Source organism: Perna viridis, chromosome 5 (genome assembly GCF_037379345.1).
Source record: "Perna viridis isolate PV_CMFRI_1.1 ecotype Kerala chromosome 5, ASM3737934v1, whole genome shotgun sequence".
In the NCBI taxonomy this organism is placed as follows: domain Eukaryota; kingdom Metazoa; phylum Mollusca; class Bivalvia; order Mytilida; family Mytilidae; genus Perna; species Perna viridis.
Window position 1 is genome coordinate 123,715 of NC_142449.1, and position 23,084 is coordinate 146,798.

General features: G+C 31.6%; 1 protein-coding gene across 3 annotated transcripts; it reads right to left on the reverse strand.

Annotated features, from left to right (window-relative positions):
- Window positions 1-8,766: 8,766 nt before the first annotated feature.
- LOC148615489 (uncharacterized) lies at window positions 8,767-23,073 on the reverse strand. Of its 3 annotated transcripts, XM_088581734.1 has the most exons (7): window positions 22,918-23,066; window positions 20,684-20,739; window positions 20,031-20,198; window positions 19,361-19,499; window positions 17,659-17,757; window positions 15,358-15,418; window positions 8,767-14,586 (listed from the first exon to the last, which is right to left on the reverse strand). In XM_088581734.1, exons 4-7 carry the CDS (start codon window positions 19,464-19,466, stop codon window positions 14,583-14,585), a joined length of 270 nt encoding a protein of 89 aa, XP_088437860.1. In that variant the 5' UTR covers window positions 19,467-19,499; window positions 20,031-20,198; window positions 20,684-20,739; window positions 22,918-23,066; the 3' UTR covers window positions 8,767-14,582. The 3 variants fall into 3 exon arrangements, with proteins under 3 accessions (XP_088437860.1, XP_088437859.1, XP_088437858.1); XM_088581733.1 differs by lacking the exons at window positions 8,767-14,586; window positions 15,358-15,418 and adding an exon at window positions 15,432-17,551 and having other exon boundaries at window positions 20,036-20,198; window positions 22,918-23,073; XM_088581732.1 differs by lacking the exons at window positions 8,767-14,586; window positions 15,358-15,418 and adding an exon at window positions 15,432-17,551 and having other exon boundaries at window positions 22,918-23,071.
- Window positions 23,074-23,084: the final 11 nt, after the last annotated feature.

A 23,084-nucleotide genomic window follows, 5' to 3' on the forward strand; every position in this document is an offset into this window, starting at 1 on the left:
ATCATACATACAAAGTAACAAAAGTAAATGAGCAACTCGGACTCCACTAAAAACTGGGAGCATGGACCAGGTGCACCGATAGGGTAAGCGTCCTCTTTTACTAAAATATTTAGCAAATTTCAGTAATGAATAAAAAAGTATTCCCTTTTGAAAGTAAAGCAATACAAATTTAAAATGGAATATAAGCATATTGAACGTTGTCGTCTTACCGGTTACGGCTGCAACATATAATTCTAGTACAAATATGTACTACAGTAAAGTATGTCTCTCCATTACAGAAAACTACTACATGTATAAAACAAAGCAAAGTGTGTCCTCTAATATGCAACATTTGTACATGTAAATACTAGTGTAAAGTATGTCCCTCTCATACACAATATTATCACAAGTCATGTAAGAACTACTGTAGAGTGTCCCTTTTATATGTAATTCAAATACGTGTGTACACTGGTGCAAAGTATGTCATATAAATATACAATATTGTTACATGTAAGTACTACTGTAAAGTGTGTACCTGTAACATACAATATTGTTACATGTAAATACTACAGAAAAGTGTGCCCCTTTCATATACAATATTGTTACAAGTACGTACTACTGAAAAGTGTGCCCCTCTAATATACAATATTGTTACACGTAAGTACTACTGAAACGTGTGTCCCTCTAATATAATGTATTATTTGCAATATTGTTACATGTTAGTTCTACTGAAAAGCGTGTTGATTAATAAATGTAATATTCAATTCTAAAACATATTATGGCAAGCCAAAGTGGACAAAAATGAGCATTTTCTAATAATAAAAATGATTTTTTAATATTACAAACTCACTTTCTAATATTACTTATTAGATTTCTTATATCACAAAACACTTTTTTTATATTGAATATTCAATTGAATTTCTAATATTAAAAAACTATTTTTGAATATTAGAAATTGATCTTCAAATATTAGAAAATGGATTTGTCGTATTCACTGATGATTTTTTAATATTGGAAAATCATTTTGTAATATTAAAAAATGTGACTGATTTTCTAATATTACAAATTCATTTTCTTATATTACAAATTTAATTTGTAATATTACAAAATGTGTGATATTTTATATTATTACTAAATCAGGAATGTGTAATATTAGAAAATTAATTTTTAATATTAGAAAATGAATTTTTAATATTAGAAAATGAATTTGTAATATTAGAAAATGAATTTGTAATATTAGAAAATAAGTGTTTTCTAATATTAAAAAATGATTTTCTAATATTACAAAATTCTATGAACCAGCACCTCTTTCGGAAAACTTCACTTGCAGTAACCAACTTACATACTTAAATGTAATTAAGTGTGCAATATATTCACATTAATTGGTCACAAATTTCAACTGTCATTAAGGGTAATCAAGGGAACCAAATGAGCAACTAAAAACTGGAAGCATGGACCAGGTGCACCGGTAGGGTAAGAGATATATTTGAAACTATAAATCTTTTATTCTAAGTCAGTGAATAGTTACAAGCAAACGTAACATGGCATTCAATTGATCTTTGACTGTTCCGCTCTCGTCAATAGTTTCCTTGCTGGTTTGTTGGCCATCAATTACAAATCAAAGGTGTTAAGTGTAACAGATGTATCGAACAAGAACTGATTTTGTGGTCACATTACAATTGTTTTATTTACTAATTTAAGGTTATTGTATATTATCTTATTTCTTTTTTCTGCAGAATTTCGAACTTTTTTAAAAAAAAATTTCTCAATTGAAGACAAGAATATTACGACAGATTATAACAAAAACAATATAAAATAAGTTTCCAAACAGATTATAACAAAATACAAAATACAAACTTGATTTGGAATGCTTATCATGGTCTCAACGTCTTTGCAGTACAGCAACAACTATGAATTATGGTACAATTTTAATTTGTGTGTCTGCAGTTGATGATTAACTATATATATCGTTATGAAGTAATACAAGACACTGACAAAAGACATAAACTTCCTCCCTCGTTTCAGAAAGAACCTATATTTCTAGGTTTACAGTCAAATTGAAGTTCAAACTTTGATAAGAAAGAGTAATCAAGGGATCCAAGATTCTAGGGGGAATCAAAAGAATGTAATCCAGGAACAAAGACCACACGAGGAAAACAGACATATACAACAAAAAAGACAAAACAACTGAATTAATACACACAAAGCAACAAAAATAAATGAGCAACTCAGACTCCACCAAAAGCTGAGACCATGATCAAGGAGCACCAGTAGGGTAAGCGTCCTCTGTTTATCCGTGTTGCTCATAAAAAGTCAAGTCCGGGGTACACGAAAAAGGAAAGCACAACTATGACACATTGAACAAATCAGTTTTAATGGTGCCGATGGATACACCGTAACGATTCACGTGTTCATGCTGACGACCATAACAAATTTGTAGTAATGACTTCAATCTTGTAGCAACATACCCCTAATCCAGAAGCCTAATTGTAAGTAGTCTAGAGCGATACAAAAGTCTGTAGTAGCGACAAGCTCTGCCATAACGTATGAGTTGTGATACGAAAACTCAATACGCAAGTGCTGAAGGGTTGTTGCCACAGATTAAAGGAAAGTTGACAATTCTGAATGAAAAGTCATCGCGTTTTTCGTAGAGTTTGGTCAAAAGTTTACCTCGACCATCAATCTCAATGCTTAGGTCAAGATATGAGGCTGGCTTCACAGTGTCAGTAGTATCCTCTATTACAAGTTCTTTGGGGTAGATGCGATATGTAAAATCATTTAAAAACTTAAATTAAAATTTGGTTTTGTTCAGTTTAGTCTCGAACTACGAGGCCCATGTATGTCGGAAATAAGTTCAACATGATAAAAAGTATGTCTTTTATATGAGTAGGAGGTATACGTGTGTTTTTATGTTTGAATTATATATTATAATTTGAATTATAAATTGTATATATACAAATTAAAAAAGAGGAACCGTCCATAATGTAATGTGACAACAATAACAATTATCAACATGCTAGAAACGCAGAAATTTTATTCAATTTCTCCATAATTAGAAGTGCATATTTTTAATTTGTACTAAAACAGTGCAATGTCTAAATGATATTTGTGGAAGACTTTTGACTTTTTAAGTGACCGGTTTAACAAAGTAGATACCGCCCACAACATAAGGATATTGAATTAACTTTGTTCAACATGACAAAAATGAAGAAAAATATTAAATCAAGACCCCCCAATGATAAGTGGTATACATTTTCAACATAGATGTTAGCACTGTGAAAATTTGAATTTTATTGGTTCAATACTGTTCGAGTTATATATAACACAGTTCAGTACCACCAATTATGACAAACAGACTGATTGACAGAGTTTACAGGCTACTATACCTACGTTCCCCGTTGGTAATGCAGCTTAAAAGTTTATTTGAAAACTAGAGAGGGCTTGGTAAATTCCATAAATATATAAAAAGTCAATAGTTTTCCTTTAAAATATGTTGTCGATAAAAACAAACACTATATTCCAACTGATGTAGAACGTTTATATCAATACCCTAGTAATTAATCAGTGTGAAGTATATTATATATTTTTAAATCTTTGGAATGTTTGACTAAAAAGATGAATTTAAACATAAATTTATTTTAGCCAAACATCTGCAAGTTTGAAGATAATTTAGAAGTACTAGAGGACATTAAGGCATTTAGATTTAAAGATAAGCAGATAAAAATTCACACTGTGTATTCGGATATTTCAAATGCAGTGTCCCATGTGCATTTCGCTTGTTAAGTGTTCATTTATATCTACAAAAATGATGAAGCCCGAGCTGAATAAAGAAAACAGGTACATTTGTGTCAGAGAAATAACCCCACCAGGATAGATAAAAATGTCAATTAAGGCTATGCATGGGTCATGAATGAGCGACGTGGAAACCCTCACACCTAAATACAGACGGCAGCTGGCCCCAAAACAACATTATACACAAGTACAACAAAATATTGTCCGTATATTCTCCAATAACATAAAGAAAACTTAAAGTGAAAACAAAACAAATATGCAGAGCCAAGACATTCCTAAATTGTGACAGGTGCAAAATTATGGCTGATTTAAATTACTTTGGCGTTATCACAACACTCCACTTTTTTAGCTGAACTTGACTTTTTATGAGCAACTCGGTAGGTGTTTCTAGAGAAGCAGAGGACGCTACGCTTACCCTACCGGTGCACCTGGTCCATGTTCCCAGTTTTTAGTGGAGTCCGAGTTGCTCATATATATATTTCCCCGTCTGACTTGTTGAGCAGGGGTATAAAATACAATACGAAGATCATGCAAAATATTTTCATTAACTCAAATTACTTATCAGTACATGCTTAATATAGGGTATTGTAGTATTTGGTAAATGTACTCACAGTCCAATGTCATATAATAGGTACAGAGTGTTTTTGTTTCTTGCCTAAATATATTCATTCCACACTTGTAATGACGATATGCTTAATATCAAGTAACTACATGTACAGTTGATTTTTACTGAACAATAGTTAAATGAAGTAAGCAGTCCAATATTCAAACCTTAGTGTTCTTTCTTTGGTTGTCTACAAAAGGTAAAAGTAACATTTGTATCCAAGCACTGATCCATGGAAAGGAAAGTCAGGTGTTCACCTCCATCCCATAAAAATTGGAAAACATTTTTATTTGCATGAATCCTAATTTTTCAAATTCTATCCCCTAACATTTTCTTGCCTTGCTTCACTTAGCCTTGCCTTGATACGATTTACCCCTCCAACCTAAAATCCTGGATCTACCTCTGATATTTGCTATTATCTAAAAATAAACAATCACATGGGAATATTAAATGTTTTGCTGGTTACAGCTCTATACAACTGCAGAGGTCAAACCCTGAACTGTTGAGGCAATATAGTAACACCATTCAAGCTTGTTACAGCTCTGACTTTTGAATCCAATAAATATTTGGCTCAGGGTAAGAATTTCACCATAATCAAACTGGCCCCTTATTCATAAATGGTTCCAGTTACAAGCACAAAATCAATCCAAGCCTTCCTTTGATGGTATGGTACTTTGTGCTACAATTTCACAGAGATCCATCCAATTTAACATGTTTTAGTCCAATATCATGAAAATGCTTGTTACAACCCCAAAAATCAATGCCAGACTATCTTTTTTCGTAGTAGTTGTACAATTTAAGAGATCCCTTCATTTATAGCGAGCACATAGTGAACTCAAAAGCAACGAGTTTTATGGGAGAGTATCGTTCTTGAGATGGTCCCAAGTGGTAGCTATCAGCCTAACCAGAACATGTTGGTAGTCAGTAGAAACAGCCTTAAAGCTGAAGTTCCGCAGCAAGAAAATCATGAAATTTACACTCGCAATATTCAATAAACAAAAATTGATAAGCTTTCATTTTTATCATTGAAAATATACATTCATTTCCAATGCACTTTATTATTGTTTTCCTACTCCATGCAATATTGAGTTCAATTATTAGTATTTTTGTTGGTTATGTAACCTCTATCATAAATAATACTCATATTTCTAAGTAAAGTAATATAGTGACTTTGTAAACATGGTTAAGTATGTCTTTTGTATCCCAATTTAAAAATTTGACTCAAACTTTGACCTTTCACTTTACAAATGTAGTTCTTGACTACATAAGAATATAGTATGTTTTTGGTCAAATACATAACAAGATGTTGACAAGTTTTTTTTTAATTGTCTGGCCTAAACAATTATATTTCATGAATAAAATTTCAACTTGAAACTCGACCTTCTGACCCAAATAACACTGTGTTCGTATAAAAATAGCCTGTAACTTTCATTAAATTTCATAAAGATTTCGTAAAGTTACACTTCAGAAACCATTTTTCAGGTCACAAATTCTGATAGATAAATTAAATGAGATCTGTCGTCTACTCCTCCATCCTTACAGGGTCATATGGTAGGAATCTATTGTTTGTCATAAGACATGGTTTGATAAAGCCAACAAAGAATGACATTAAACATGGTTTATAAAGGCAACAGAGAATGGATATTGCCAAAATTAGAATAAACATCCTCACTGGGTCATTTGGTAGAAAATCCATTATTTGACATTAGACATGGCTTTACATAGCCAACAAAGAATGACATTAATCATGGTTTATAAAGCCAACAGAGAATGGATATTGGCAAAATCCGAAGTAAACATCCTCACTGGGTCATTTGGTAGGAAATCTATAGTTTGACATTAGACATGTTTTTACATAGCCAACAAAGAATGATAATAGACATGGTTTATAAAGCCAACAAAGAATGACATTAGACATGGTTTATAAAGCCAACTGAGAATGGATATTGGCAAAATCAGAAGTAAACATATAGCAATGAAAGTGAACAAAAATCATATCTGTTAGTGACCTTGACATGATTTTACTATTTGTAAAAGAATACTTGGAGAAAAAAATAGAAATGAGGGGGTCAGGTCTACAAAAACAATGTTTCCTGTCTGTTCGAACAATAATCTGTAACTTGTGATACTAGAAGTTAAGATAAAGAGTAGAAATTCCTACTTAAATAGGAAGAAAATCATGTCTGTGTTACATACAGCCCATAACCATTCTAGACGTTTTTTTAGCCAAATCACAGACCCATGTTTTTGAATTATAATAAATTTCCATGGTGACATGACAAAACTTGAAATGCTGATTGGATAATCAACATGTAGTTGCACATGATAATCTAGACATACCCCCACTTATACAGGAAGTTGAAAATGGACAGCATCCAAAATATCTTACAACATATGCCCCATCTATATAAAGCTAAACACCAAATTTGAAATCAATCCATCCATTGAGAGTAGACATTTTTGTAAAGAGAATTTTCTCTCTCATTCCATATAAAAAAAAGAAATAGCAAAGTCCCATGAAACAGAAAGTTGATATCAGACAGCTTCCAAAAATCCATTTCAATGATGTCCCATCTATTACACACTAAATCCATTCAGAGGGGCATGTATCCAAGGAGATTAATTATTTCAATGATTGTGGCGGCTGAAGTTTGAATAATTTGTCAGAGAGTTTCGATCTGCAGGTCGATAAATTGAATCTTGTTTTGAAAATTTAGAAACTGGGAAAAGCCAAAACAGTAGTTTGTTGTTCAATTACCCGGTATGTCGGAGAGTGTTCTGTTCATTCATTTTAGTGTTCCATGTAAACCGGCATCAAACCTGAATATTACGCAAACTGGCGCACTGCTACGATGTATCATAGATTTGGTGTATGATTTTGGTAATGACATTCGTAATCTGAATGGCGAATTTAAGAATTAATCAAAGAGTTCTATATTAACTATTTACAACAATAAACTTATGTTTAGATACATTTGAATTCGGTCCGTATTTCCTTTCATCACGCCCAATGTTTGCAATTTGACTGTTATTTGCGGCGTAAAAATTCAAACGAATGATATAAATTGATTCAGTACATGAGTACTTTGATTTCAAACTGGGAAAAGCCTTATTCGGTAGTAATTTAAGGTAAACAATACCACTAAGTCCAGTGTAGAATTATTATGATATATATTGTAAAGGTTCTTTAAAGCTTTTAATCAAAAATAAAGTTAAATATGTAAGCTATGAAGTACATAGCATACTGAAATACATTGCAGGATATTGCACCAAATACCCCAGAGCTTCTGGGGCCTTGAACAGATCCCCGGCCGTGAAGGTCGTGCCCCGATTCAACGTAAGTGTACAAGTATTTTTGTCCTCTAGGTATATTTGTGTACAAGTATTTCTGTCCTCCAGGTATCAATACATTTCTTTTGACTTGCTTATTACTTGTTACTTGTTGTTTTTCAAAATATGTTCTTTTACTTGGTTGTTTTATACTCGTAAGCCTCATTACACATTCCTCCCTTTCTAAAAAAACAATTTAATCAATAATGTATAAGCACTGTCCTATCACACCTTAATACAAAATCTTCAAAAGTAGATTTTAGATGGTAAACAGTGGCAATCACATAGTTACAAACTCTTGATATGTCAATGCAATTAAGCATCAAAAATCATTTAATACTTATTACAGATCCATTGAAATATTCAATATTAATGGAGTATAAGTTAAACTAGTACGTTTAAACATAATTATTCTTGCTGTGACTAAATTTGCAATGAATGGATGTATCTATCATTTTCGTTTTCTTGAGTTTTGTTCTGTTGTTTTGTTTTTAAATACGGAATAGAAGGCCTATCCGAAACAATGCAATACAATTTCTCTGGTTAACTATCGCGTTTAATATATTTCCTTAATTCTTCTTTAAATAAATGAAACAAGCGAATAAAATATTACGTGTATGGACCAGGTGTTTAAAGGAGACGTGACACAAAAAAATATCATTTTATGAACGTTTATATTTATAAAAAAACTATTCTATGTTTAGATACGAGTGTAACAAACGTTTTCTCACGTTTTAGAACATGAGAAAGCTTCAGCACGAAACCCTTTGGGGTTATCAAATAAAATTATCAAAAAACAATAAAAAAAAATAAAAATGTTCGTACTATCCTCTGTACTTGAAGGAACTTCATCGTCGATTTTGAATCAATTTATCTTCAACCAAACGACGTAAGTGACTACAAAGGGCGTTTTGATTAAATATATCAGATGTTTTAAATCAAATAAACAAAAAATTACAAAAAAGTTTATGTCACGTCTCCTTCAATTTAAGTAAGTCTTTTTGTCAAATTTGTCCCTTTGCTAAAACTTTGTTAAAATATGCATGCAAATATACTAATACTAATATACTAATATTCTTTATTGGCACAAACACAATTACAATTATTTGGCAAAGGCCCATATAATTGATATATAAAAGAGTAACATACATAGTAGCGGTATACATGTAAATAGAGTATTAATCAAATGTTATGAGGAGAGATATTTGTTATGAAATAAAAAAATTTCTGATAGAAAAAATAATATCTAAAAAATTATTGATAATCTTTAGTTTAGTATATGAATCACTGAATATACATTGTTTCAGTGTGTAGTAATTAATTGAATCAATATATTTTTTGAGGATATTTGATAATTTGGACATAAATTGACTTCTAACTTTGGAGTATTTTTCACATTTTAGCAAAAAATGTAATTCATCTTCAACCTCCCCAGAGTTGCAAACTATATATAATCTCTCGCTTGCAGGAATTGATAGATTACGGTCTTTTTCTATTTCCAAATTAGGTCTACTGATTCTAATATTGCAAAGAGAAGATCTTTCTGATCTTTTTTGTAAAATATCAACAAAGCTTGCTCGTTTGTATCCAATGTGTATATTTCGATAAAATGTCAGTTTATTTGAATTTTGGATTTGGGAATGTTGCTCTTGCATAAATTGATCAGTTATTCGTTGTTTTATATTTGATAAAATAGGTTTAAAGCTACATTTTTGATAGATTATGTGTGAAAAACCAAGTTTATTGATAATAGAATACATTCTCTTTGTCCAAGTGTTATTGTTTTCTCTAGCTTGAAATATTTTGAAAGCCAAAGTGTTTTCTGAGGAAAGAAGATGATTTAAAATTTAACACAGGAAAACATAATTTTGAGTGAAGTGGGAGTCATCCAAGTTCAGAACGACATGCATCATTTGTAGCTTTGCAATGTACACCAAGAATGTCCTTGATGAATTTTAAATGAAATTTTTCTACAACTGAGTTATTAAAAGTACATGTATCAATATCTGTATCCCAGACTTCACTACAGTACAAAAGAATGGGGCTAATTAAAGTATCAAACAGCTTTTCTAATAGATGACATGAATGATCTAGCCTAAATATAATAAATATGATAATCAAGTAACACCTGTTTACTAAATATAATCTAATACTAATACCATTGCATTTGTCAATTTTTCCATTAGCATAACATGAAAAGTACATATTAACATTTTAAAAGGACCATTTTTTTCTTCGTCGAGACAACATCCTCAAAAAACTTTAGAGTACATTCTCGTCTGGCATACACCTTTTTATTATTCAAATAACAAAATTAAAAATAACACTTGCATATTCTTTCGTGTGACAAACGCTCAACTATTAAAGAAAATAAAATTGTGTTTGGTACTAAACTATGCAGTAAATCCTGTTTATTGTTTCTCTGTTTAGAGCTATAAACAGATAGTCAGTGTAGCTATGAATACAACATGTTAAAATTGCTTAAAACTGACGTCTTAAAGGTATATTTTTTCTTGATAAAAAAATCAAAAACATAATATACAAACGATATTCATATATGGGGGGAGAGGAATTACATCTGTTTGTTCTACCTTTAAAAGATTAATGTCTTAAAATAATTGTGTTAAAATATTCAAATATAATACGCTCCCAAAGGGAGCGTAAATGGCTATATTATCACCTGGGTTCTGCATGCTTGTGGGCAGAAAAATCAGCAATATCTGGTTTGTGTATATAAACTCGGGAGCTTAAAAACAATGTAATGACAGCTTCATTTTCGTAGACTTGGTAAATGCGATTGAGGACCACATCAGTCTTTGAAACATAAACTGACTTCAATGTTCGTATACAAATCGAATCTCAGCTCTTGCTATGATAGGATAGGTCAAAACATGACACGAAAAATTACGAAAATGACCTAATCAATACTGGATAGTTCGAACCAGAGACATATTTGGCCATGACAACCCAGTTTCTAACCAAAGCTAGACATTTTGACCAACAAATATTTCAGCCCATGACAATAGGGGAATGCATAAGGACAATAAAAACCGTAAAGCATTACACATTTTACCAATTACAAAAATAAAATTATGACAGGACTTATGCGTTTGAATTTATATGTTTCTTACACCCTAAAATCATACATACAAAGCAACAAAAGCAAATGAGCAACTCGGACTCCATTAAAAACTAGGAGCATGGACCAGGTGCACCAGGGTAAGCGTCCTCTGCTTTTCTAGAAACACTCGCCGAGCTGCGCATAAAAAGTCCAGTCTGGGGTAGTTAAATGAAAACAGTGTTAAATAATCATAAGTCTTAATGCTGTTATATTCTGATAACAATCTTGAATTAGTGGTCTCCAGAAGAACTTTCGAGAACCTTTTAGGATATACATTGAATAAATACCACTACGTGAGTAACAAATGTTGTGGTAGGACTGGAGACCATTTTCGACATCTGTAAGTATAGAGGATAAGTTATGAAAAAGGTTTTTGTGGTACATTTTGCAGATCCAGCTATATAACGATGTTTGTGTTGATTTTTTAAAAACTGTACACTTTCATATTTTGCCAAATATTCCCAATTATCTTTGAACTAATCCAGACAAAAAGTAGAACTGAACAAACACTATATTCCAACTGATACTCGGATGTAGTGTCATTATATCAATACCACAGTAATTAATCAGTCTGAAGTACATTATATATTTATAAATCTTTGGAATGTTTGACTAAAAAGATAAATTAAAATATAAATTTATTTCAGTCAATCGTCTGCACGTTTGAAGATAATTTTTAAGTACCAGAGAACATTAAAGCATTGAGATTTAAAGATGAGCAGAAAAAAATTCACAGTTGGTATTCGCATATTTTAAATGCAATGTCCCATGTGTATTTCGCTTGTTAAGTGTTCATTTATATCTACAAAAAATTATGAAGCTCCGGCTGAATAAAGAAAACAGGTACATTTGTGTCAAAGAAATAACCCTACCGAGATTAAAAAAAAATGTCAGCTAAAGGCTATGCATGGGTCATGAATGAACGACGTAAAAATCCTCACACCAAAGTGCAGAATGCAGCTGGCCTCAAAATAATATTATACACAAGTACAACAACATATTGTCCGTATAGACTCCAGTAACATAAAGAAAACTTTAAGTGAAAACAAAACAAATATGCAAATGCAAGATATTTCTAAATTGTGACAGGCGCAAAATTGCGGCGGGATTAAATTACTTTGGCGTTATCACAACCCTCCACTCTTTTTAGCCGAACTTGCAAATCTCAACAAAGTTAAAGCACTTTTTCATGACTTTCCCGTTTTCAAATTACAGATTATCTTTAACATGTGCAATAACTATTATAATGTGTCAATTTTATTATTCTAAACAACCAAGGTTCACCTGCAATGTTTTATTTTGTCGACTATCAACAACATAATGAGTGACAACTGTCCTATGAAGGTGTATAATAACTGAAACAGACAAGGATCATTTTATATTGAGTATTTCACAGACGACGAGCATTTCCTATGGAGTGCATTTATTTCACAGACTGTGAACAATTCACGGACTATGAGTAATTTATATTGAGTATCTCACAACTACGAGCAATTCAACTTAAGTAATTCACAGAATATGAGCAAAATATAAAAATACTATTATTCTTGATAGCTTAAGCATTCAAACTGTCAATTCCGTTTAATTACTAGTCCACATAAAATTCAGACACTGCCGATGGTAAATTTACTCATGGTTAACAAACAATGCTTATTCAATCTACATATGTTATACTTTGACATAACGATAATCATTTCTGCATTCAGATCTGCACTTTTTAAAAAATCATACATTCATCTCCCACCACTAAAATCAACCAAATGAAACCAAAACAAGAACGATAACTCTTGCAAAGTGCAAATTTCATATGCAATCTATATAAATTTTATCTCAAAGTGCAATACCGAAATGATAAACTAAGACTGGTAATATGATCAGTAAATGTTTCTGAATAAGAAATCTAAATGAATTCGGTGGGTTTTGACATACATGAATCACATTCTGTCTGATTTTTAGAAAGACTGCTACTTAATAAAAGTACATAAATTTGAAGTCGCTACGACACACAACCTTAAATCTGCCTTAAAATCAAAATTTCATATCTCAATTTAAATTCTTTTAATCATGACCTCGTAGTCACGGCAAGGATCCAAAGAGTGACACAGATGTTTCTGTTAATCTACTTTCTTCTATCAATACCAACTGTTGGTTATACAATCATTACCTATTATTTCCAGTAGTTTATATTTGTGAAATATGACCCGTAACCGATCCATATTTATGTTCATTTTTATCTCGTACGATATTGCAGTTACCTAATTACTGATGAATCATTTTGTTATTCTGGATGGTATAACGAACAATTCTACATTTGTTATTGATTTAAGAAAGTAGATTTATCGATTATAACGACAATAAATATGGTGTATGTGTATGAGAAAACAACCCCTCTGGGTAGAATTATACAACTTTAACCAATTATTTCCGGTAGTTGTATCTACGAAATACGACCAGTGACCAAACACACATAAGTTTTTCATTTTTGCATTTTTTGCAATTGGAAAAATATATTTTGCAACATTCTGAAAATTAATGCCTTTTTTATTATTAGTGGACAACTATCATATACTGTTTATACAATGATAGAATAGAGTGATATACCTAACGTTTACATTTGATAAAGTATGTTTGACTTACAGCTGCCAAAACTACGCAGACTTTTTGTATCGCACTAGCATTCTAACAAATAGGTTTCTGGAACAGGGTTATGTTGCTACAAGATTGAAGTCATCACTACAAAAGTTTCATTGTCGTCATCATGAACTACTTGTGGATCGCTATGTTGTATCCATCTGCGCCATGAAAACTGATTTGTTCAACGTGTCATAGTTTTCCTTTCCTCTTTCGTCTACCCCGCACTTGATTTTTATATGAACAACTCGGCGGGTGTTTCTAGAAAAGCAGAGGACGCTTACCTTACCGGTGCACCTGGTCCATGCTCCCAGTTTTTAGTGGAGTTCGAGTTGCTCAGTTGCTTTTGTTACTTTGTATTTATGATTTTAGTTACTTTATGTTCTTTGTTGAATATGTCTGTTTTCCATGTCTGCTTTTGTCACTGGATTACATTCTTTTAATTACCGCTATAATCTTGGTTCCCTTGATCTTGATTACTCTTTGATATTTGGTGATATTCAACTTTCATACATTATAAAACCTATAATTACATAACAGCTATTTACAAAATACGAACACACACTGATATATATATATATATATTTCCCCTTCTGACTTGTTGAGCAGAGGTATAAAATACAATACGAAGATCATGCAAAATATTTTCATTAACTCAAATTACTTATCAGTATATGCTTAATATAGGGTATTCTAGTATTTGGTAAATGTACTCACAGTCCAATGTCATATAATAGGTACAGAGTGATTTTTTTCTTGCCTAAATATATTCATTCCACACTTGTAATGACGATATGCTTAATATCAAGTAACTACATTTACAGTTGATTTTTACTGAACAATAGTTAAATGAAGTAAGCAGTCCGATATTCAAACCTTAGTGTTCTTTCTTTGGTTGTCTACAAAAGGTAAAAGTAACATTTGTATCCAAGCACTGATCCAAGGAAAGAAATGTCAGGTGTTCACCTCCATCCCATAAAAATTGGAAAACATTTTTATTTGCATGAATCCTAATTTTTCGAATTCTATCCCTTAACATTTTCTTGCCTTGCTTCACTTAGCCTCGCCCTTGATACTATTTACCCCTCCAACCTAAAATCCTGGATCTACCTCTGGTATTTGCTATTATCTAAAAAGAAACAATCACATGGGAAGATTAAATGTTTTGCTGGTTACAGCTCTATACAACTGCAGAGGTCAAACCCTGAACTGTTGAGGCAATATAGTAACACCATTCAAGCTTGTTACAGCTCTGACTTTTGAATCCAATAAATATTTGGCTCAGGGTAAGAATTTCACCATAATCAAAGTGGCCCCTTATTCATAAATGGTTCCAGTTACAAGCACAAAATCAATCCAAGCCTTCATTCTATGGTATAATACTTTGTGCTACAATTTCACAGAGATCCATCCAATTTTACATGTTTTAGTCCAATATCATGAAAATGATTGTTTCTGACCCCTAATTCCTAAGCAGTTCAAGTTATAACCCCAAAAATCAATGCCAGACTTCCTTTTTCTGTAGTAGTTGTACAATTTAAGAGATCCCTTCATTTATAGCGAGCACATAGTGAACTCAAAAGCAACGAGTTTAATGGGAAAATATCGTTCTTGAGATGGTCCCAAGTGGTAGCTATCAGCCTAACCAGAACATGTTGGTAGTCAGTTGAAACAGCCTTAAAGCTGAAGTTCCGCTGCAGGAAAATCATGAAATTTACACTCACCATAATCAATAAACAAAAATTGATGAGCTTTCATTTTTATCATTGAAAATATACATTCATTTCCAATATCACTTTATTATTGTTTTCCTGCTCCATACAATATTAAGTATTAAATATTAAGTGCAATTATTAGTATTTTTGTTGGTTATGTAACCTCTATCATAAATAATACTCACATTTCTAAGTAAAGTAATATAGTGACTTTGTAAACATGGTTAAGTATGTCTTGTATCCCAACTGAAAAATTTGACTCAAACTTTGACCTTTCACTTTAAAAATGTAGTTCTTGACATAAGAATATAGTATGTTTTTGGTCAAATACATTACAAGATGTTGACAAGTTTTTTTTTCAATTGTCTGGCCTAAACAATTATATTTCATGAATAAAATGTCAACTTGAAACTCGACCTTCTGACCCCAATAATACTGTGTTTGTATAAAAATAGCCTGTAACTTTCATTAAATTTCATAAAGGTTTCGTAAAGTTACTGTTCAGAAACCATTTTTCAGATCACAAATTCTGACAGATAAGTTAAATGAGACCTGTCGTCTACTCCTCTATCCTTATTGGGTCATATGGTAGGAATCTATTGTTTGTCATAAGACATGGTTTGATAAAGCCAACAAAGAATGACATTAAACAAGGTTTATAAAGCCAACAGAGAATGGATATTGGCAAAATCAGAATAAACATCCTCACTGGGTCATTTGGTAGAAAATCCATTATTTGACATTAGACATGGCTTTACATAGCCAACAAAGAATGACATTAATCATGGTTTATAATGAAACCTATAGTTTGACATTAGACATGGTTTGACATAGGCAAAAAGAATGATAATAGACATGGTTTATAAAGCCAACAAAGAATGGATATTGGCAAAATCAGAAGTAAACATATAGCAATGAAAGTGAACAAAAATCATGCCTGTTGGCGACCTTGACATGATTTTACTCTTTGTAAAGGAAATACTTAGAGAGAAAAAATAGAAATGAGGGGTCAGATCTACAAAAACAATGTTTCCTGTCTGTTCGAACAATAATCTGTAACTTGTGATACTAGAAGTTAAGATAAAGAGTAGAAATTCCTACTTAAATAGGAAGAAAATCATGTCTGTATTACATAGAGCCTATAACCATTCTTACAGTTTTTTTAGCCAAATCACAGACCCATGTTTTTTAATTACAATGAATTTCCATGGTGACATGACAAAACTTGAAATGCTGATTGGATAATCAACATGTAGTTGCACATGATAATCTAGACATACCCCCACTTATATAGGAAGATGAAAATGGACAGCATCCAAAATATCTTACAACATATGCCCCATCTATATAAAGCTAAACACCAAATTTGAAATCAATTCATCCATTGAGAGTAGACACTTTTGTGAATAGAATTTTCTCTCTCATTCCATATTTTAAAAAATAGCAAAGTGCCATGAAACAGAAAGTTGATATCAGACAGCATCCAAAAATTCATTACAATGATGCCCCATCTATTACACACCAAATCCATTGAGAGTTAACATTATTGCAACAAAATCTGGACAGACAAATGAAATAGTAGATGGAGGGACAAAATGACAAGATAGAAAAGGTGATTCCAACATACCACCTATTGGTTCTGTGAGGTATACTATAATATATTTTTTCAATTCAAAAGTATTTCTCACTTAAGTTGCAAGAGACAAGCCAAAATATCAGAATCAAACACTTTCATAATTGTAGAATGCATGAATAAATGTTGTTACAAAAGTGTAACACAGCCAATCAGATTGTCCAATACAAATTGTCTGAAAAGAAAGAAAAGTATGTCAAATGAAACTGTGATGATGGAGGAGTAGACAACAGATGTACCTTGGCCTGGGTTTTATCTCAGAAATAGGTTTTCCTCAAATCTTAAATTTCAAGTGATTTGACTGGTCCAAGTCTGAGTTGAGGAAAATCTCAATTTCAGATTCTTTATAAAAACTGGGGCTGGCTGGTACTTCACTAGACAAGTACAGCTCTGGATTTGTCATATTATTTTGTGTCATTAAAAGTAGCAATGTCTCAGTATTACATTATACAGGATATCTTATTAAATATAATCAAGTCACTAAAAGATTTTCATATCAAGTTGAGTGATATTTTAAACACTTTTATAAAAATGGTAAAATACTGATAGACTTTTTACTCTGTATTTAATCATCTAAGGGAAACAAATCTGACATTTATTAGAGGTAGAAGAACATTAAATTCCTACATTGAGAATATTACATATAAAATCAAATTCCAAATGTAGTAGGTCAAAGTTCATCACAGCACATGAGTGTTCCATCATTATAAGGCTGCTTAAGTTCTGTATTTTTCTGAGTACAATTTCTGTAAATGGAAAAAAAAATTTGGTGGATTCAAATGTCCTTTCCAATTAGTGAAGACATAATTTTTTTACACAAACGTATGGGAATTTTCAAACGAAGTAATATTACCTGTGTTAGAAGGACTAATCATATTTTGAGCATCAAATTGCGCTAATAATGTGGACACTACATCTGTGTGTAAACAACCTGGTATTCTTGATTTAAAATCTAAAAAGAAAATCATTAATCATATCAAAATATAAGTACAAAGACCGATTTTATGTCTAAAAAAAAATCATATATTATATATATTATATAAATTATATCGAAACATAGGTAATAAGACTAAAAACTATGGGTATACTGTTTGGCCGTCTAGCTTTATTGACACCAGTATACTTTCTGATAAGATCTGTGACATATGTGTGTAATAAATGTTCCTCAAGCAAATAAATGTTGACAAATTTAAAGGGTCTTTGCTTGTTTGTTGTTTGTTGGGGTTTAAGGTCCGAGCAGCAATATTTCAGATATAGTCAGATGATGAATATAAAATGGATGATAAAATGAACATTAAATGATGATGAAATGAAAAAAAAGGATGGGACACAAGGACAATAGGGTCGACAAATTTTGATTGCCACTAGAAAAAGGGGGGATGGGTAAAGTTGGGCAATTTAGCTTCCTGTGGCGGAGCACAAAGGTTCCTACTCCTATCGAATACCACAGCAGGGTTCTTTAATGTGCGAGGAACGTGAAATCTTTCCCAACACGGTGCACCACTATGGTTAGCGGTCAGGTTTTCCGTATTATAGCCTGACAACCCCAGCATGTAACATGCCAGGGTACCCCATTCCACCACCCGAGGCACACATCCCAGTTGCTCTGTGGGCAGAGCGCCTAGCCCACGGCTAGGTTCCTGAGCACTATTGAGTCACCTTTTACGACAAGCTTAGCGCCGCTGCAGGCCTATTCTTTTGACACCCTGACCTGCACTGGGCAAAATTTAAGGGTCAGTGATTTTTCTAGCGCTCATCATTTTCGTCATTGACGGAAGACTTTTCAGAATGACGAAAATAATCTGGTCTCATTACATCACCTGAAATCTTTGAAAGTAAAAATACATGAAAAACTGTATCAAGTGGCGAAAGCGACAATTTTATTACCCCGAACTAATTACAATATGCAACAGGTGTAAGAATTTTGTGTTAACAATCACCTAATTTGCCAGTTACACTAATCATGCATGATGAGAAAATGTCGATCTCTTGACCACTAAAGCATGACTTAAATGCACACAGTAAAAGTCAGTAAAGTTCAAATGCTGGTACAAAATTTACTTTACTTGTTAACTTTGTGTCAAAATGACATAAAAAGTTATTTATCAATGTGGGTAATTTGGTCAATACATAGGTGTCACTCTATTTTATAGTTGCATGTCCGAAATATTAACGATCTTGAAAAATGATAAATTTAGAAAATATCATTTATGCTGTCAATAAACTCCCCAGAGACCAATGCTATATAAATATAATTGTGAAATGATGACTTAAATTTGTGAATAACTTGGTTTGGATCCTTAAAATCACAGTTGATATTGTGCTAAAAATAGAATTTTCTGAGGCAACACAGGGAAATACCAAAAAAAATGTACATATTTGAGACAATTTATGTCCGTCCAATGTATGTATAGCTAGTGCATGTTAAGGCAGTTCATATCTATAACTACACTGTGCTAGTAATAATGTCTTTACACAGTGCTGTAAATTACTGATGATACTGAAATATCTTATGTCAGATGCAAATACTACTTTATATTATTATATAAACAAACCTGCATATAAAACTTCCATTTGTTGTCCGCAACATTCTATCAGTTCCATACCAGCAACATCGCATGAGCATACGTAAACCCACTGCCAGTCACCATGGAACGACATTGATCTCCTTGAGACAAATAAGAACTGTTTTGTCTGAAAAGCAAATTTCCAATAAGTAAAAACTTGAAATTTCAATATTGAAACTATATTTTTATCATATTGAGCAATATTGAGATGAAAGTAAATCTTTTTTTTTTTTAAATTATCATTATACTTATGTTCTTACCATTTCTGAAATGTTTCAATTCAAATTTAAACCAATGCATAGTTTCATATAGGTAATTAAACACTTCACACCTCTGATATTTGATCATTAAATGGTATAAAAATATTAGTATTAAGCTTAGCTGAATTGAGTTTTAAGTGTATTGCATGGTTTTCAATGACATGGACATTCACATCATATCCTCAAATTAGGAAAATAAATTCTTATGGATCTATTAAATCACAAAATAGGGAGAGAGGTTATACTGTTTTTTTAAAGACTGGATTAAGTGGCTTATTTGAATTTTTTGTTTGGTTTCAGCCAAAATAATGAAGTAGCACATTGTATTTTGAAAAAAATAAGTAATAGTAATAAAATAGAATATGTAGGGTAACATAAAACAGAAGTATCATTTTTACCTTACTTTTAGCTGTGACCTTTTAGTCTTGTAATAGAAAGGTCTTATAACAATTGTCTGTACAGAAAATACCACAGTTTTCTTTTAACAAATTAAGGTATGTTTCCCCATTTTCAAGATCTGTTTGAGATTCCAAAGTAAATTCAAGATCCTCTCCATCTTCTTCAGCCTGAAAAGAAAAAAAGCATAACAGCACCCTGACCACAAGTAGATTGTCAAATTTACTGAAGTTTCTATATACATGTATAGGATAATCTCATTGAATAACAACAAACATAAAGTGACCAAAGCATGCCTTGCCTGTGACAACGGTAATCTCCTTAAGTATATTTATCCAGAAAAATATTTCAAGATCTCCTTAAGTATATTTATCCAAAAAAATATTTAAAAATAAATCAAAATGTAATGCGTATGGGACATACAAAAAGTTTGAATTTCAATTAACAAAGTTTGAATGGCATAAAGATTGTTTCCTAGAATTTAATACATAAAGGCAAATCTGAACTAACTGCATCTTGGTCAACATCATTAGGAAAGGTTTTTAAATATTGTTGTGGATCCCTGTGAACACAGGAAATGCCCTCTGGTCTACCCTTTTTTTATACATCCCTGCCATTTTCTCCTTTTAGTTTTAATATCTTAGAAAAATCATACTTTGATTCCCCAACAGATCTTGATGACTTGAGAATATCTGCAGCCCTTATTCTCTTCTGAAAATAGAAAAATATGTCCAGTTTAAAGTTTGCATTCTAGATATACATGTATCTGGACCATGTGACATAATGTGTCCAATTAAATGTTTGTGTTCTAGGTATACTTGTATCTGTTCCATGTGACATAATGTGTCCAGTTTAATGATTGTGTTCAAGATATACATATACAAATCTGTTCTATTTGAATTACTATGTCCAGTTTAATACTTGTGTCCTAGATATACATGTATAAATCTGTTCTATGTGACATAATATGTCCAGTTCAATACTTGTGTTCTAGATATACATGTGTCTGTTCTATAAGATTTACCCTGTCCATTTAAAAAATTGTGTTCTAGATAAACATGTATCTGCTCTATGTGACGTAATGCATCCAGTTTAATGCATGTGTTGTAACGTATGATACAATATAATATAATTTAATATATATTCTATGTGACTTACCCTGTCCATTTTAAAAAATGTGTTTTAGACATACATGTATCTGTTCCATGTGACAAAACATGTAGTGTTTAATGTTTGTGTACTAGATATGCATGTATACATATGTTCTATGTGACTATTTATGTCTTGTTAAATGCATGTGTTCTAGATAAACATGTATCTGTTATATGTGACATAATAAATCCAGTTCAATGTTTGTGTTCTAAATATACATATAAATGTTCCATGTGACATCATTTGTCCAGTTTCATGTCTGTGTTCTAGATATACAGGTATTAAACTGTTCTATGTGAAATAATATGTACAGTTCAATACTTGTGTTCTAAATGTCCATGTATCTGTTCTGTGTAACATAATATGGGCAGTTTAATGTTTGTGTACTAGATACACATGTATACATCTGTTCTATGTGACTATATATGTCCAGTTAAATACATGTGTTCTAGATAAACATGTATCTGTTCCATATGACATAATATGTCCAGTTCAATACTTGTGTTCTAGATATATATGTATCTGTAATATGTGACATAATAAATCAAGTTTCATGTTTGTGTTCTTGATATACATGTATAGATCTGTTCTATGTGACTTACTATGTCCATTTAAATACTTGCGTTAAAGATTTTGATAAAAATGTATCTGTTCTATGTGACATAATTTGTCCAATTTGATGTTTGTGTTCCAGATATACACATATATGTGCAACGTGACATAATATGTCCAGTTCGATGTTTGTATTCTAGATATAACTGAATAAATCAGTTCTATGCGACATATGTATAAATTGGTTCTATGTGATTAACTATGTTCAGTTAAATACTTGTGTTCTAGACATACATGTATCTGTTCTATATGACATAATACGTCCAATTTTATGTTTGTGTTCTAGATATACATATTCATATTTCATATTTGCACCAGTGCAATACATGTATATACTTAAAGAGAGATATTCATTTAAGAATTGGCTGTGATAAAAATTTTGTCTATTGAAAAATAACATTAATTTTCCATGTGAATATTGTTTATTGCAATAAACAAAATATACTGATGGAAAATTCATGTTATTTCAATGGACAAAATTTTCATCATAGCCAATTTTAAAACATATTTTTATCTTTAAAAATGAGAAAAGTAGCTCTGAAATTAACTAATAGGAGCGTGTCAATAATTTTTTATCCATTGAGATAACACAAAATCATTTCAACCAATCAGATAACATTATTTATCTCAAATTAATTTATTTCCCAATATTCATATAACAATTTTTTAACCATGAAAATGGTCAAAATATAAGTCTGTTCTATTGTGACAAATTTTATCCAGTCAAATACCACTAATTAACGAGGTCCTAGATATATGTGACAATAGATCCAATTCAATATTTGTGTTCTAGATATATATCATTTGTCCTGTTTCATGTCTGTGTTCTAGATATACATTTATAAATCTGCTTTATGTGAAATAATATGTCTAGTTCAATGTTTGTGTCCTAGATTTAACATGTATAAATCTGTTTTATGACTATGTGCCTATGTCAACATAATATGTCCAATTTTAATATAACTGTAAATGCAAACGAATTGGCGATTATGCCCCTGAACAAAATATTTTTGAATCATTTTTAGTGATTTCTACTACAAAATCCAACCGAAGCACTGTATAAATACGATAGAACCGGAATTTAGGCCAAATAATTGGAGCATGCACAATCTGTTACCAATTTACCTTTTTCACGGGTTCTGACATAATAATTATTTAACTTTAGCCATTGTATTGCAAGTATTTTTCACTTTAAGCTGTAGCTGTAGCTAGATGATGGGCGCCGCCATATTGTTTTGATCAGGTCCACAAATTGTGTCGACGTCACTGTTTGATGCATTCCGTTTTGGGAC